Genomic DNA, 14417 nt, shown 5'->3' with positions numbered 1-14417 from the left:
AAAAAGCTGAAATATGTGTGAAAATTCAAATGTCTCTGTTTTTTTTTTTTCCTTAGAGCTTCATCAGTTGAAGGAGTCATAACTTATGTAGTGTGAAACATGACAAAAAGCTGGACTAATTAAAAACTTTCATGCTCCAGGAGAAAAACCCAAGATGTATAGGCCGGGGGAGACAGTCAAACGTCGACTCAACATGCATGCTCCTCCTCGGATAAGAAGTGTGGAAGTTGCAAGAGGAAGAGCTGGCTATGGGTTTACCCTTTCCGGACAAGCTCCTTGTATTCTTAGTTGTGTTATGAAAGGAAGCCCTGCAGATTATGTTGGACTTAAAGCAGGAGATCAAATATTTGCAGTTAATGAAATTAATGTGAAAAAAGCCTCTCATGAAGATGTGGTGAAACTTATAGGAAAATGTTCTGGAGTGCTGCACATGGTCATTGCTGAAGGGATTAGTCATATAGATTCATGTTCTAGTGATGAAGAAGTTGGTTTTTATGATGGAAAGGGCTGGCTGAAACCAAAACCTGACTCCAAAGCTCTAGGTATAAATAGAGCAGAGAAAGTTGTCGAAGAAATGCAGTCTGGTGGCATTTTCAACATGATCTTTGAGAATCCTTCTCTTTGTGCTGGTAACTCAGAGACTTTGACCCCAAAACAAAGATCGTTTTCAGATTCTGCTGCTATTAAATTTGAAACTGGAAATGAAAGTATAAACAACCCAAACCTACTGTCCAAGGAAGAAATATCCAAAGTCCTGAATGATGATTCAGTTTTTAGAATTGGACTGGAGAGCGCCGAAGACTTTGGATTAGATGCAAGCATTTTAAATGTTGCCATGATTGTAGGTTACCTAGGCTCAATTGAACTTCCTTCAACAACCTCAAATTTGGAAAACGAGAGTTTGCAGGCTATTCGTGGATGCATGCGACGTCTGCGAGCAGAGCAAAAAATCCATTCATTAGTGATGATGAAGATTATGCATGACTGTATTCAGCTCTGCAGTGACAAATCAGGTGTGGTGGCAGAATATCCTGCAGAGAAGCTGGCATTCAGCGCTGTTTGCCCGGATGACCGAAGATTCTTTGGACTGGTTACGATGCAGACAAATGATGATGCAAGCTTGGCTCAGGAAGATGAAGGGGTTCTGAGGACATCTTGCCACGTGTTTATGGTGGATCCTGAATTATTTCATCATAAAATTCACCAAGGCATAGCAAGACGTTTTGGACTGGAATGTACAGCAGATCCAGACACAAATGGCTGTCTAGAATTTCCAACGTCATCTCTACCTGTTCTTCAGTTTATTTCTGTCCTTTACAGGGATATGGGGGAATTGATTGAGGGAATGCGTGCAAGGGCTTTTCTTGATGGTGATGCAGATGCTCATCAGAATAATAGTACAAGCAGTAACAGTGATAGTGGAATTGGAAATTTTAATCAAGAGGAGAAGAATAATAGAGTTTTAGTGGTTGATTTAGGAAGCAATCCAAGTAAACATATTCCTAACAGTATGTGGGAAAATCCAGTAGGAAGGGGACAAAATCAGTCTGCTTCCCATTGGAATGGCTTCTGTCATGAACAAGAAGGAAACATTCCTTTAGAAGTAATTCAGAATGATAAATCCCAAAATTTAAACAAACACTTAAGTCCTTCTGCTCGTATTGAAGTTCCACTGGTTTCTGCTCGAAATTCAGTACCCCCATCTAAGAAAAGTGCTGCAGGCATAGGCAATCAAAGATGGTTGCCTGTGCATGTGTTACAAGAATGGCAACACGGCAACGCTAGCGACCAGGAGTCTTACACGGATTCTACAGATGGCTGGTCAAGCGTTAACTGTGGAACTCTCCCCCCTCCAATGAGTAAGATTCCCGCTGACAGATACAGAGTCGACGGCACTTTTGGCCAGCCACAGTTAAAATCTCATAAAAATGAATGGTCTAAGAAGATGTTTTGCATGCAAAACAAGTTTGGCCCTCAGCACTTTATTAGGAAGTCTAAAGAAGATAAAAAGGTAAGAATGTGTTGATACTGGTTATTTAAAAACAAGCAAACAATCCCTCCCCCCAAACAGATAGCCTCTGATATTTTTAACCCCATTCATTATATGTGTAATAAAATTTGAACATGTATGCTATTATTTATAAATTTTTGGTGAAAATAATATGGATCTTTCTGCTTTGTAGGGGGTTTGCATATTCCTGTTTAATTGAGTGCAGCTCTGGAATTGTACTTCTGCTGGAAGTGGTGTCTGTTAGAGCTTTCTCATATTTCTTCTTATTTCTCCATTGTTTCCAAATGTTGTAGTGGCATTACAATAAAAGGAGACATGACATTCTAGCAACTTCAGTTCCTTTTGACCTCCAGCAACTAAAGAAAGGAAACAGACTGGATCTTCAGTCTGGCTCCTTTTTTTTTAGAAGGCTGGCTTCTAAAAAGCTTGCTGTAATAATGTTGTTATTTTAGTGATACCTATTTTTATAGATATGTGGACTAATCATTTGTCAAAATCTGATGCTATAAACTTTTAACTTTACCAAAATAAGATTATTTTATGATCATAAATATTCACTCCAGCAAATCTGTCAATAAAAGTGGTGCTAAAACTACATCAAAGGATAGTCATTATTGATGAGTATTAGTGTCCATTACTAGGTCACAAATCTAGCATGTTACCAGGAAGTTGCATTTCAAATTTTATTCCAATGTCTTTGAGTGCTGTCTGTAGGCTTGTTTTGTCTACTGGCAGATTTCTATAAACCAAAGCAAGAAGATTTTTAAAAAAGGATGCAGTAGGTGTCCAACATAGTTAGATACCATTCCCTTTGCTACGTACACTTTTTCCTGTTGAAGGACTAACCTCCTGGGAGTCTGGTGTTGGTAGCTGGGATTCTAGTGGAAGTCATTGATCTTGTACTAAAAGAGTTAGTGGCAAAGAGTTATGTTTAAAACATTTCCTGACTCCAGGGAAAGACAGAATCTTATTTGCCAAATTAGTCCTCAAGAAGACCTGTTCTTTCATCAGGAAGTATTGCTTGTATAATTGATTCAAGTTACCATCATGCTATCCTAATTATTTTTGAAAAAATATTTTTTTCACCTGATTAAAAATATCTAACTGCTGCTCATTGAGGAAAAAGGTACAGTGGACTATATAAAGGGGGTGACAGTAGAGTTTTGTTAGTTATTTGAAACTGTTACAGGCAAAATCTTTGCATTGTGACACTCAGGCATATAGATATTTTTGGGGTAGAATGCAGAATTTTAGAACATTTTGTTTTTGGCATGGAAGGAGAAATTCATTTTTAATGTTTTTCTTACACTGTGGAGCCAACAGCTGTCACATACATTCCTTTTTACACTTCGTATGCTGAAAATAATAAGACAAATAAACTAGTGTATAATATACTAGTAATGCATTCATGTATTTTTAATATAACCTGACTGCTACAGCAAACAATCTTTTCCAGACTGAAAGTAATGACCTGAATGTCAAGTGGTCTTAAGTATAAGGTGATTCTCACTTTTCAAAAAACAGAAATAGAAATAATCTGAACAGAAACATTTAATTTAATTTATAAACAATGTCTCCCATGCCCAAACACCTACTTTCCAATTCTCTTTGCTGCCCCAATGACTACATATACCTCATGGTCTGCTTGCCAAGTGCTCTGCTGGCAGACCAAGGGAAAGGCTTCCGTGAATGCAGCGCTCGTATGGATGCATTATGGATGCTGATCCCAACTGCTCTTTGGAGACCGGAGAGCTTCAGCTACGGTTACTGCAGCAGCTGCCAAGGGACACTGTGGAAACTCCTAATGGGTCTGCGCGGCAAGTTCGTGTCTGAAACGCTGTCCATGATTGTAATATCGGTTGGATTTTTTCAGATTTAAAACTCAAGAAAATTTTTTGAAAAGCTCGAACCATTTATTTCATGGAAGTCAAGAGTACATTAATGACATTTTCTTAGAAAAATTTGCACCTTAAAATGAAAGATGTGCTATATGTGAGTAAACAGTAAAAACTTATCACCTACTGTGTCACCCAAATCAGCATATACTAGAATATATGTTCTCACTCAAAATCCTTCAATTATTTTTCCCTTTTAAGTCTATTTACTAATAAAATAGGTTTTCTGTTCTCTGATTAATAACAAATTTGTTTGCAAAAAATACATTTAAAATGCTCATGAAAGTCTTGAAATCATTTACAAGGATGGGTTGTAAGCATTGATCAGGATTCAGAATAAGTCATAAAGATGAAGTAGTACTATGTTCTCATTTTAAATCTTTAATGAAAACAGTTATAGGATATTATGTTATTGATGAGCATACCTCTGTACTTCTGTAGGTACTGCAGAAATAAGGAAAATATATTTTCTTGTGTATTAGAGCACGAATTCACTTTCGTAATAGAATGATAATCAGAAATTCAGACTCTTTCTTGCTTTGTGTGGAGAAAAGAGTTGAAATAGTCTTTTCCAAAACATCATTCGGATGGGTTAGATGCTGTATTCAAGAAAATTATACATCCTCAGCTTACTGTGACCTTTTTAAGTGGTAAGGACTGATTTTACGCAGCATGCTCAGACACATTCCAGTCATAGAAGTATATAAAGTGGCCACCTGGGATTCCATCGATATTTTTACAACCTAGTGGCTCAGTCTAATGCTTAATTTGGCAGAGCAGTCCTTAAATTGCTTTTTAATTGAGTTTTTTTATTTGTCTTTTACATTAGTACTGAAGGGTAATATATCCCGCAAATGGGCATGTGCAGAAACCACTAGAGGGAGAAGAGGTTACCAAAGCTAGAGTTCTTTGAGATGAACTCTGCACATCCACATTGCTTGTTGTCTTCCATGGAGCCTTCATTACATTCGCTCTTGATAGGTGTTGGGGAAAGACCTCAAATGACTGGATGCAGTTCTGATCTAGGAGAACAGTTGTGCAGGCAAGCAGTGGTGACCACAGCATGTAGTACAGGAGCGTATGCTGCACTGTACAGTGCTAATGGCCCATAAACTCTTTCCTGATTTTATAGCTGCACCTGCAAAACATTTGTGAATTGTGCAGAACACAAGAGTAGGTGCGAGAGAGCCCCAGTGATCATAACTATTTCAAGTTGCACGTTCAGAACTGGACCTGGGAACTGTATCTTGTGGCTAGGAATGTATGGAGTTTCAGACTTCATGTTACAGGCAAGTAAACTGTTTTTCTGAGCTTTGTGTTCCCTTTAGTGTATGGAAAAAACTCAGTTCTTCTATATTGATATACTTTACAGTGATACAAAACACTTTAAAGTTCTATATAAGTACAAATTCTTACAAGAAAGTTAAAATCACCTGATTTGATTAAATGTTACTGAATAGTGTGAGGTTTTTTTGTTTTGCTTTCAAATGTTATTGATTTCATCCTTAAGTTATTGAACTCTCATGTACTTTATCAATTGCCATATTTTTGTCGATCTGAAATCTTTGGCTTTTAAATGATCATTATATATGGAAGAGGAGAATTGTGAGTTCATCAGAGAAATTTTGGTTCTATTCCACCTTTTCTGACTGAGATCTGTAGGAAGGTATCTCTAATCGCAAGCACTTCTACAGTTGTTATTTCCTACACTGAAGTTCATCTTCCCTGTGTATCTGAAAAGTTTCATGAGAACAGATTTCTCCTGAAGAATCCTATGAGACTTTTTTGGAGGCTCTCCTTGATTCCTGTAGGCTCTTAGAAGATTATTAGTCTAAAACTAATGGTGGGAGTCCTGATGATGTTATTGAGATTCACTGAAAATAAGGATTGTATTATGGGGCTTTGAATTTCAGAATGACAAGGGAATATTTCTTGTAGTGAGAAGCTTCTGAATTACTCTAAGGCTTGTACTGGGCAGGGGTGTGTGGTCTAGTGAGGTCTATGAGACTAGCATGTGGAGGATCTGGTTATGCTTTCGGTGGGAATGGAATAATTGCTGCTCTTTTCTTCTCCTGAGCTTTGTCTGTTATTCCTTCTGTGTTGTCGTACTTTGCTGTTGTCTTGTTCTTTCCACTGTCTTCAGCATCCCATTAAGTTTCAGTCATTTACCTGCTCACATCGGTTTGCATAATTTTGGGTTATGCAAAAGAAAAGCACTGTAAGAAATCTGAAAACTTCAGGGGATATTAGAATTGGCAAGGGATTTGAGGAATTGCTGAACAGGGAGGCATTCCTTTCCCTCTGGACTAAATTAGTCTAATACATTTGATTTTGTTCAACCCTCACTCTCTGTTTTCAAGCTAGGGCCTGGCCAAAAATATGTCTAACCGTTACTGTTTTAAATTAAGTTTTACTGGGAAAATACTCCTTTTTCTACTGGAAAGCCTCATAACAGTCAGTTTTGATTTTGAGTTTTCTCTTCGTGAGGACGGAGGCCTAGCTGTTGACCTCTCACTTTTTTTTTTTTTTAAAGAAGAAAGTCTATTTTAATGTTGTAGAAGCTAGTATAACATTTAAGATCACAGCCCATTTTACCAGCAAAGCTTCATCACTTGTATTTGTGTACTAGGTCTGTTTCAAGTGGATATGACAAATCCATTAAAAAGTAATTTATAAACCTATTTTAATTTTTGAGTATTCATTTTTAGAAACACTTTTCTCATGAAGAGTGTGAATTTGTAAATGGATGCTATTTCTAGATCTTAGAGGAAGAAAAAATGGATTAACTTACTGTCTGAGACTCACATTTTCTGAGGTATGTATCTTCTTCAATTTATAGAAATTTTAAGTGAATGTCCTCAGACCTGTGCTTCTTCAGGACTTTGGTCTCCTGGACAGTATTATTACAAATAATATTGTAATTTTAATAAGTTTACAAATAATACTATCCAAGGGGCCATTTTTTATAACTGAAAAGTTTGCCAGCTGTTTTATAACTATCATGATTTAAGCTACTGAAAATATTGTAAAAACTTTAAAAAACAGAGAAAACAGGTGAGCAATGCAGTGGGCATCTTTGCTTGATAATGTTTTGTGGCTTAGCATTTTTTTTTTTTTACTGTTTTGGTCAGAAGCTTACATACAGCTATTTTAGAGTTGGTCTTTGTTTTTAAAGCAGGTATTACTAAAAAAAAGATCTCTTGTTCAAGTTAAGAATGGAATAGGTGTTTTGTGAAAATTTTTCATTTACTTCAAATGCAAAAATTTCAGTTTTTAATGTTGATAACTGGTGAACTAACTGAAGTGCAGATACTTTAGATGCAAAGACAATGTTGGAAAAGCTGTGTATTTCCCATATTTGTTTTTTGTTGTATAATTACATGTTTTTTCCCTTTCCTCTACAGTTCTGTTTGCTCACTAGTTTAAGTTGTTCTACCCCAGCTGTTTATAAAGTGGTATTAATGGCAGCTGGATTGCTATTCTTACATGGTACAATTTAAGGTAACCTTTGGAATTATAGGCTTTGGTATGATTTGAGATGCATATATATATCTTAGAAAGAATATAACTGAAATCCCAAACACCAAACTAGATCTGAGAATAGTGCTAATGTGAATTAATCTTCAAAGAGGCATTTATATCAAGTAGGTTCTCTGATAGATTTTGTTAAGTGAAAATGAAAAGCTAATAAAAGTTTAGTAATTTCATGCAGCTTTTTCATATGTACTGTAATCTCCTAAAGTAAAGTTTTTTTTTTTTAAATGGACAATTCTAGGATCTTTAAAAATGTATAAAAAACTAGAGTAATGCTAAATGCTTTACTGTGAAAAAGAAATTAGACAAAATCTGGAGGATATATGTCTTTAGAGCAATATCGACTTTGAAAAATTCTCTCATTTCAAGTTTACTTGCTTAGAGATTTCAAATTTTTTGTTGCATCTGACTTTTAATGTTTTGTGGAACAAGTGTAGGTTCAGACTCCAGTTAACCAATTAAAATAATGACAATAAAAGGACATGCAAGCACCTAAGGATTTCTGAGTTAGTTTTGAGTTGTGAGGGCAGAGGAAAAGGCAGCATCTTAAGAAACGATGGAGAAATGGTGTAGAGAAGACTAATTAGCACAGAATGACTTGTGAAAGTGATGAAACATAGTTTAATTTTAAGTTATAACCATAGAAAGTTTAGTATTAGAGATTGTAAGATTACTTTCTGGGCTATCTAAATGCTATGTTACCTTTATAGCCCCAAAAGTGAACGTGTCCTGTCATATATATTACAAAATCTTTTTTTTTCTTTTTTTTTCTTTTTTTTTAACAAGGCCTGTGAATTCATGACATTTAGTCTCTACTGTATGCAGCCGTAAAGACATGGCTGACCTGTCAGTTAGTGGCAGGGTGAGTATGGCTCCAGTTACAAGAAACTGCCAGATTATTGTCCGAGTTTTCAGTTGTAGGCAGATAGACCACAGTCTCCTTGCAGTTGAGATTTAAAGTCTAGAAGAAAAGGATCTGTGAAATACCTGTTCTTTTCTGGAGAAGAAATAGATCAGTGTGGAATAAAGACCTGTAATTAACAAAAGTAAACCTGGAGTCTCTAAAGGACATCTGAAGTATTTCAATAGAAACATGGAGATGTGAAGCTTCAAGAGAAAGGCTTGACCATTTGTCCCATCAATAAAAAGGCCATTAAGGCATCATTAAATGTGCAAAGATAGTACTGGACAAGGCTATTCTGCATCATCAAATCAAGTTCTAGCTCTTTCAGGTAATCATGGCATCTGTTTTGTACACTTAGCTGCACCTTGGAAAAAAAATTGTTTGCACCCAGATGTCTACAAGAAAATTTTCCCAGGACCTCACTACTATGGTGTTAGAAACCTTTATTTATTTTCCAGTTTGAATTCTAGTCATGGCCACCTTCTACCCATTTCTTCTTCTTCTAGTGTTTCCTTTAGTTTGTGACTCTCTATCTTCAGTGCTTCCCCTTTTGTTTCTACGTAGAAATCATATTCTTCCAGCTTTCATTTTGTTTGACTGAAGAGCTTAGTCTCTGTCTTGCAGAATGTAAGGTTTTCATTCTCGTGATAATTTTAGTAGCCCTTTTCTGAAACTATGCTAATTTAAATTCTTTCTTGGTGATGAATGAATAAAATTTTATGCTGATTTCCTAGTAAGGGTTTTCTGTAACTGTAGTATACGTTTTCCTATATCTGTTGTGAATGCCTCGCATAATGCCTCTTATTTACTTCTTTCATAGCCATATGATGTTGATGGTTAACGTTCATTTTGTAATCAGCTAATAAGAACATCCATTTGTATCCGATGAGATGTCCAGTATTGAAGTCGATTTTGGACAGTGGTTGGGAGCAGCTGCTTAGAAAAAATGTGGGAGGGGGGAAGCATGTGCTTTTGGCGGTATAGCCTTCTAATCTTCAGCAACATGTGGTTTAGGGACTTCCCTCAGGTGGAGACAGCATCCTCATCATTGTGTTTAATAACCTTAAGGAGCCTGTGTTCCTCAATTTCTTGTTCCTTGAACTCACTTATCCTTTTGGCGTCACATGACAATAAATTCCACAATTTAATGGAGTTGAAAGCAAATAATACCTAATTGTGTTCTACATATAATTTCATTTCCTACCTGCTAATACTTTTCATGAGAAATATTGAATAATCTCATACCCTATTAATTTTCTTCTACTCATTTGATTCTTTTTTAAACCTGAGCTGCCAATCAGTTATTTTCCAAGCTATTTTCCAAGTTATTTTTCCAATCTTAGTTCTACTGTAGTATTTTTGAGATGGGTTGACTAGAACTACAGGCAGTTTTGAAAATGTGTGGGTAGACCATGGATTCATAAAGCTAATTTCTTGCTTTCTTTTCTGTTCCTTTTCTGATGATTCTTACTGCGTTTGCATTTTTGACTGCCACTGAACATTGGGCCATACTGACTTAATGTTCCTAAGTAGTACTAGTGAATTTAGAGCCAATTGTTATGTGTGTGTACTTGTGGTAATTTTCTCTGTGTTTTCCCTTAGTATACTCAGGTCCTCTCCTCTGTAATATCCAACTAATAGGCTTCCAACTCATACAAGAAACAATTATCTAATTATTCTGAGAAAATGGTCTTATTATTCCATCTTCATTAATACCATCAACACTTAAATTTTGTGAAGAGGAATTAGGATAATACTGGCATTCAGATGCTTGTATTGTTCTGTGCCTAGTATCCTTTGTACAGGAGACAAGTAATAGATTTCATTTACCTGGCTATCTAGTATGACTGGACAGCTTCTTTTCTATATCTTTGCAAAGTGCTTAGGAATCTTGTATGAAATTTGGCCTGGTTCACAAGAACACTGTGGGTCTAACAGCAATTGAAAATGCCACTGTAACGGTTAGAGGGTCATAAAATGTCTCATTATCATCTAATTATTAAAGAGGCATTCTTAAAAGTGATCAAATCCATTGACATATAAGGGTGAGTAATACCACTTGAATCTTTTGTCATACTGGTGCCAAAAAGAAAATCGTTACAGTAATTACAGTGTCACTGAAGCTTGTGGAAGAGCAGTCCATAAGGTTTGAATGGTGCTAGGCTTTTTCTCATTAACCCTCCCCCACCTAACCCAACTTTGAGCTGGCTTCAGCCCATGATGATGGCAGTAGTGCAGGGTGGCCTGAAGGGTGCTTCCGATTTTTTTTTTTTTTTTTAATCCCATAGCATATGAATCCTTTCTCTCAGCATGTCTACTTCTACCCCATGACTCGCTGCCTCTATTCCTATTATGGTCCAGCAAACTGGACCACAGCAATCTCTTGTTCTGTTACCTAAATTGAGGCCTTTTGAAAGGTGTTATTCCTTTTTTGTGATGGAGTCTGTGAATATAAGCATCTTCTTTTTGGTATGTGCTTTTTAGGGACAATTAATAAAACATCAGTTCTCAGGTTGACAGTTGTTGCACAGACACTCGTGAACAGAGAACCTAATTTATTGGCATTTTTAGTAAGGGTAGCGCTTACATGGGGAATTGACTCGCAAGCCGGGTGGCCAGTCACTGGATGGTGATGGGAGTTTCCACTGCAAGCGTCCTTGCAATGCCATCTTTAGCTAGATTGGATGAGACTACCCAGACTGTTTTTCTGGTGAAATTTTATAATCCAGTGGCAAGAGGTCCTATATGACCACTCTAGCATGTGCATGATCTTTTCATACTGTTTATCTTAAACTGTCAGGAGAGATGGTAGTATACTTACATAGCCCAACAGAAACAGAAAAGAATTTCTGTCGAAGTTGTTACATAGCAGTGACTGTACTTACGTCTCAGAGCTCTTGGAACTTGATTCATGCCATGCAGTTAACTTTCTTATGCTTTTCTCCTCAAACGTTTTTTTCAATCTCTTTGTGCATTTGAATCCTCTAAGATTAAATTTCATGTTGAAACAGTGTAGAAAGTGTTACGTCCTTATGTAAATGTGATCAGGCTTGTTAGAGTAGCAGTTTTTTAACTTTCTAGATTAGCTCTCCTTCTTTTTCTTATAATTTCCCTCCCACTCCTTTCTTGCTCTTCCATATATTCCTGTACCTCCATAGCATCCAAACTTTCTGTTGCACAACATCCAGCCCCCTTCAGTTTCCCTTTAAGGTCACAAATGTATTGTCAAATGTGTTGTCCATGAAAAGAATATATTTCCAAGGTCTTGTAAAGCTGGCCTTAGCCTCACCTAGTTTATCTTTCCCATTTTTTTCCTCCTCCAGGAATCCTGATGCCAGCTCCCTATATTTTGTTGTTGTTTAGTAGCCTTGAACACCAAGTAAAAATCTCCCACTCCCTTAGCCAAGAACCACCAGAGTCCTCTCCTTACTGCCTTGCTCCCTCTTTTTCTGCTCCTCCTAGCTCGGAAGCTGATGCATCAGAGGAGAGAAATCTTGTTTTATTATTTATATCCAGATATTTGGAGGAGAGGATATAATATGTTTAACTTTAGAGAGATACTAATAATACATGGTACAAAATGTAAATTTTAAGTTATGTATGACAATTTGTTAAAAAAGTTATACGAGAAATGCATTTCCTGGAATATGAAAGTGTGTGATACAGCTCATTCCATAGCTGGGAATTTCGTTAAGCTAATTGAAGATGTTTTCTAAAGGTGTTTGGTTTCTTTTGGTTCTGAATAATTGATACGGTTTCATCAACTTGCTTTGCTGTACTCTGGCTCCAGGTTGGAGTATCACATTGAGTATCATAGTTTCACATTGTGTTTCTTTGGTAGTAACAATTTAAGGAGTTCTTGTTGCTCTTAATCCAGAGTAGGCAGTGTGATTCTTCAGTTATGTTGACATGACTGTGTGTAGGTCGGTGTTTAAACAGGATTATTTCATTTGCTTTGAGTTGCAATGGGTTCCACAAACCCTAGTATTAGTGGTGAGGAGGGGGTAGCCTGCTGCAGTTTGGGGGTTGGTGTGAGGGGTCAGGGTACATGCAAACTCCTAAAGCCAGCACAGCTGAAAAAAATGTTACATGGAACTTGTGCTTAACAGGTTTATCAGTGAAAATTCCTTCTAACAGCTCATCCTTGTTCTTTCTTAGTCTTCAGAGAACTAGATTATGCAAGTCACCTGTATTAGATCACTTTTGTTCTGTGATTTGTGGTCTAGTCTGAGTCATGTGCTTCTTCATCCCTCTCTCTCATTAATTCATGAAGTACAGTCTTTCCCAGTTTCCCATTTGTACTTTTTGTGTACATCTTTCTAGTTACCAGGCAGAAAATTTTCCCAGTTGGTCACATTCACAAACTGCTGCTATATCCATCCTACTCTGGTGACTTTTCTTTTTAATGCTTTTATTGTAAGTATAATAGGAGATAACCTATTCAGAAGGCCAAAGAAGCAGGTTAAAAATAATTAAAAAAAAGTATTTGGAGGGTAAGATTATACTGTGGTCAGTGACTGATGGTCATCAATGAATATTTTTTTACTTAGCATTTCCTGTTAGCTTAAGGAAAAGGTGTGATTTAGTAATATAATTAATAAATATGCAGACTCATTCATTGTAATACTTTTCTCATATAGTCATACATTTACTTTTTATGTCTGTCTATGTTAGTTTGTAATTTTTATTTTGTTATAAGAATAGAAGATGGAATGGATTTTTAGAGCATCAGTGTGTCAGCTGCTTTGTTTTAATACATTTGTTGTTTTTCTTCTCCAACTGCCAGATTGGAACAGGATAAAGGCTTTTAGAGATTCTTCTTTTGCACTTTTGACCATGATAGGTAGTAGTAGTAGGAGTGAAAGTATCTACATTGCAAAATTCATATTGCTGTAGTGCTTGCTTTTTCACCAGTCCACTTGTTTTCACATACTTCTGTGCTTTTCTGTTGGGTTCCTAAAATAAAGACATCTAGTAAATTGTCAGATGAACATAAGTTTTTCTATTGTTCTATGGTAGGGTTTCAGGAATTAGACATTTCTTAGATTTTTCTTGAATATCTAGTTATTTTTAAAGTTCTGTTTTATTGATTCAGCAACAGTGTTTCAGGAAGGGAGTCTTTAAGACATGATAGTAAATAATTCTAGGGTTTATAGGCCATCTATATTAAACAAACAAACAAAAAACCCAAAGTTCACCTAGCAAATTTTGGTGTTTTAGTTGGGCAGCTGACAGCAGTCAAAGCAGTATTTTGTTGGTCATACAGTGTACTGCTTTGAAATTTTATAGGTTCATTTAGTGTTTTTTACTTCTGTTTAATAGTGTAATGAAGACAGAACTATGACATCTTCTTTATGGCTAACAGACTGCAAACTTTATGTTAATGTCAGTCACTGCTCTGGCAATCTCTCCCTGCTCAAATACTGTCAGTTCTCCAGCTCAAATACTGTGAATTTCTCCGGCCATGCTGATTAATACATTCTTGTTGCAATATCTGTTCTCTTTTCAAGTTATGGATTCTTTTTCTTCCAGCTTTTCAGAGTGTCATGAAAACCCTTTGCCAAAATGTTGTTGCTGTTTGCTTTATGTACATGTTTCTTTAAGTTTTTGTGTACACCAGACTATTTTAATTGATCTACAGAAGGAGATCCATCTTCATAGTCTAAATGTCTGCAAAGAAGTCAAGGAAGGATGAAAAGGGAGACTTCTCAGCAGCATTATCAGGAAATTAACTACTTCATGAGTCTTTTTTAGCAATGTCTTCCTTAATTTCGCAGATTATTAATTTGACTCTTCAGAGGCAAGCAGAAGATTTCTGTCAGTTGAAAATGTTTTCCTAATTGGAATCATTATCCAAATTGCTCAGTGAATTTTTGTAGATTTTGTAATCACTTCTTGAGCACTGCTTTATTCTCAGGGTCATTTTTTGCTCTTATCTTTACCATTTCATTCAGTGCTCAGTAGTGATTTTTTATATGAGAATGTCAAAAAGTGTACAGAAAAATTTTGATTGGGTACTAATTTATTGTTCTCTTTTCTACTGCTACACAGTTTTCCTATGTTTTTTTTCTAC

At 36.2% G+C, this 14417-nt stretch overlaps 1 protein-coding gene across 5 annotated transcripts in view; it reads left to right on the top strand.

The window, feature by feature from the left end:
* The window catches only part of RGS12 (regulator of G protein signaling 12), a 91175-nt gene that overhangs the window by 6425 nt on the left and 70333 nt on the right, over positions 1–14417 (top strand). For all 5 annotated transcript variants that reach the window (XM_064511488.1, XM_026121932.2, XM_064511487.1 and 2 more), the window contains exon 2: positions 57–2011. In XM_064511488.1, coding sequence (XP_064367558.1) covers positions 155–2011 — 1857 coding nt within the window. In that variant the 5' untranslated portion in view covers positions 57–154. The remainder of the gene's footprint in view (positions 1–56; positions 2012–14417) is intronic.

The sequence above is a fragment of the Dromaius novaehollandiae genome, chromosome 4 (genome assembly GCF_036370855.1).
Source record: "Dromaius novaehollandiae isolate bDroNov1 chromosome 4, bDroNov1.hap1, whole genome shotgun sequence".
NCBI lineage: Eukaryota > Metazoa > Chordata > Aves > Casuariiformes > Dromaiidae > Dromaius > Dromaius novaehollandiae.
Note: the sequence above shows the minus strand (reverse complement) of the source record. Positions and strands in the feature narration are given on the sequence as shown.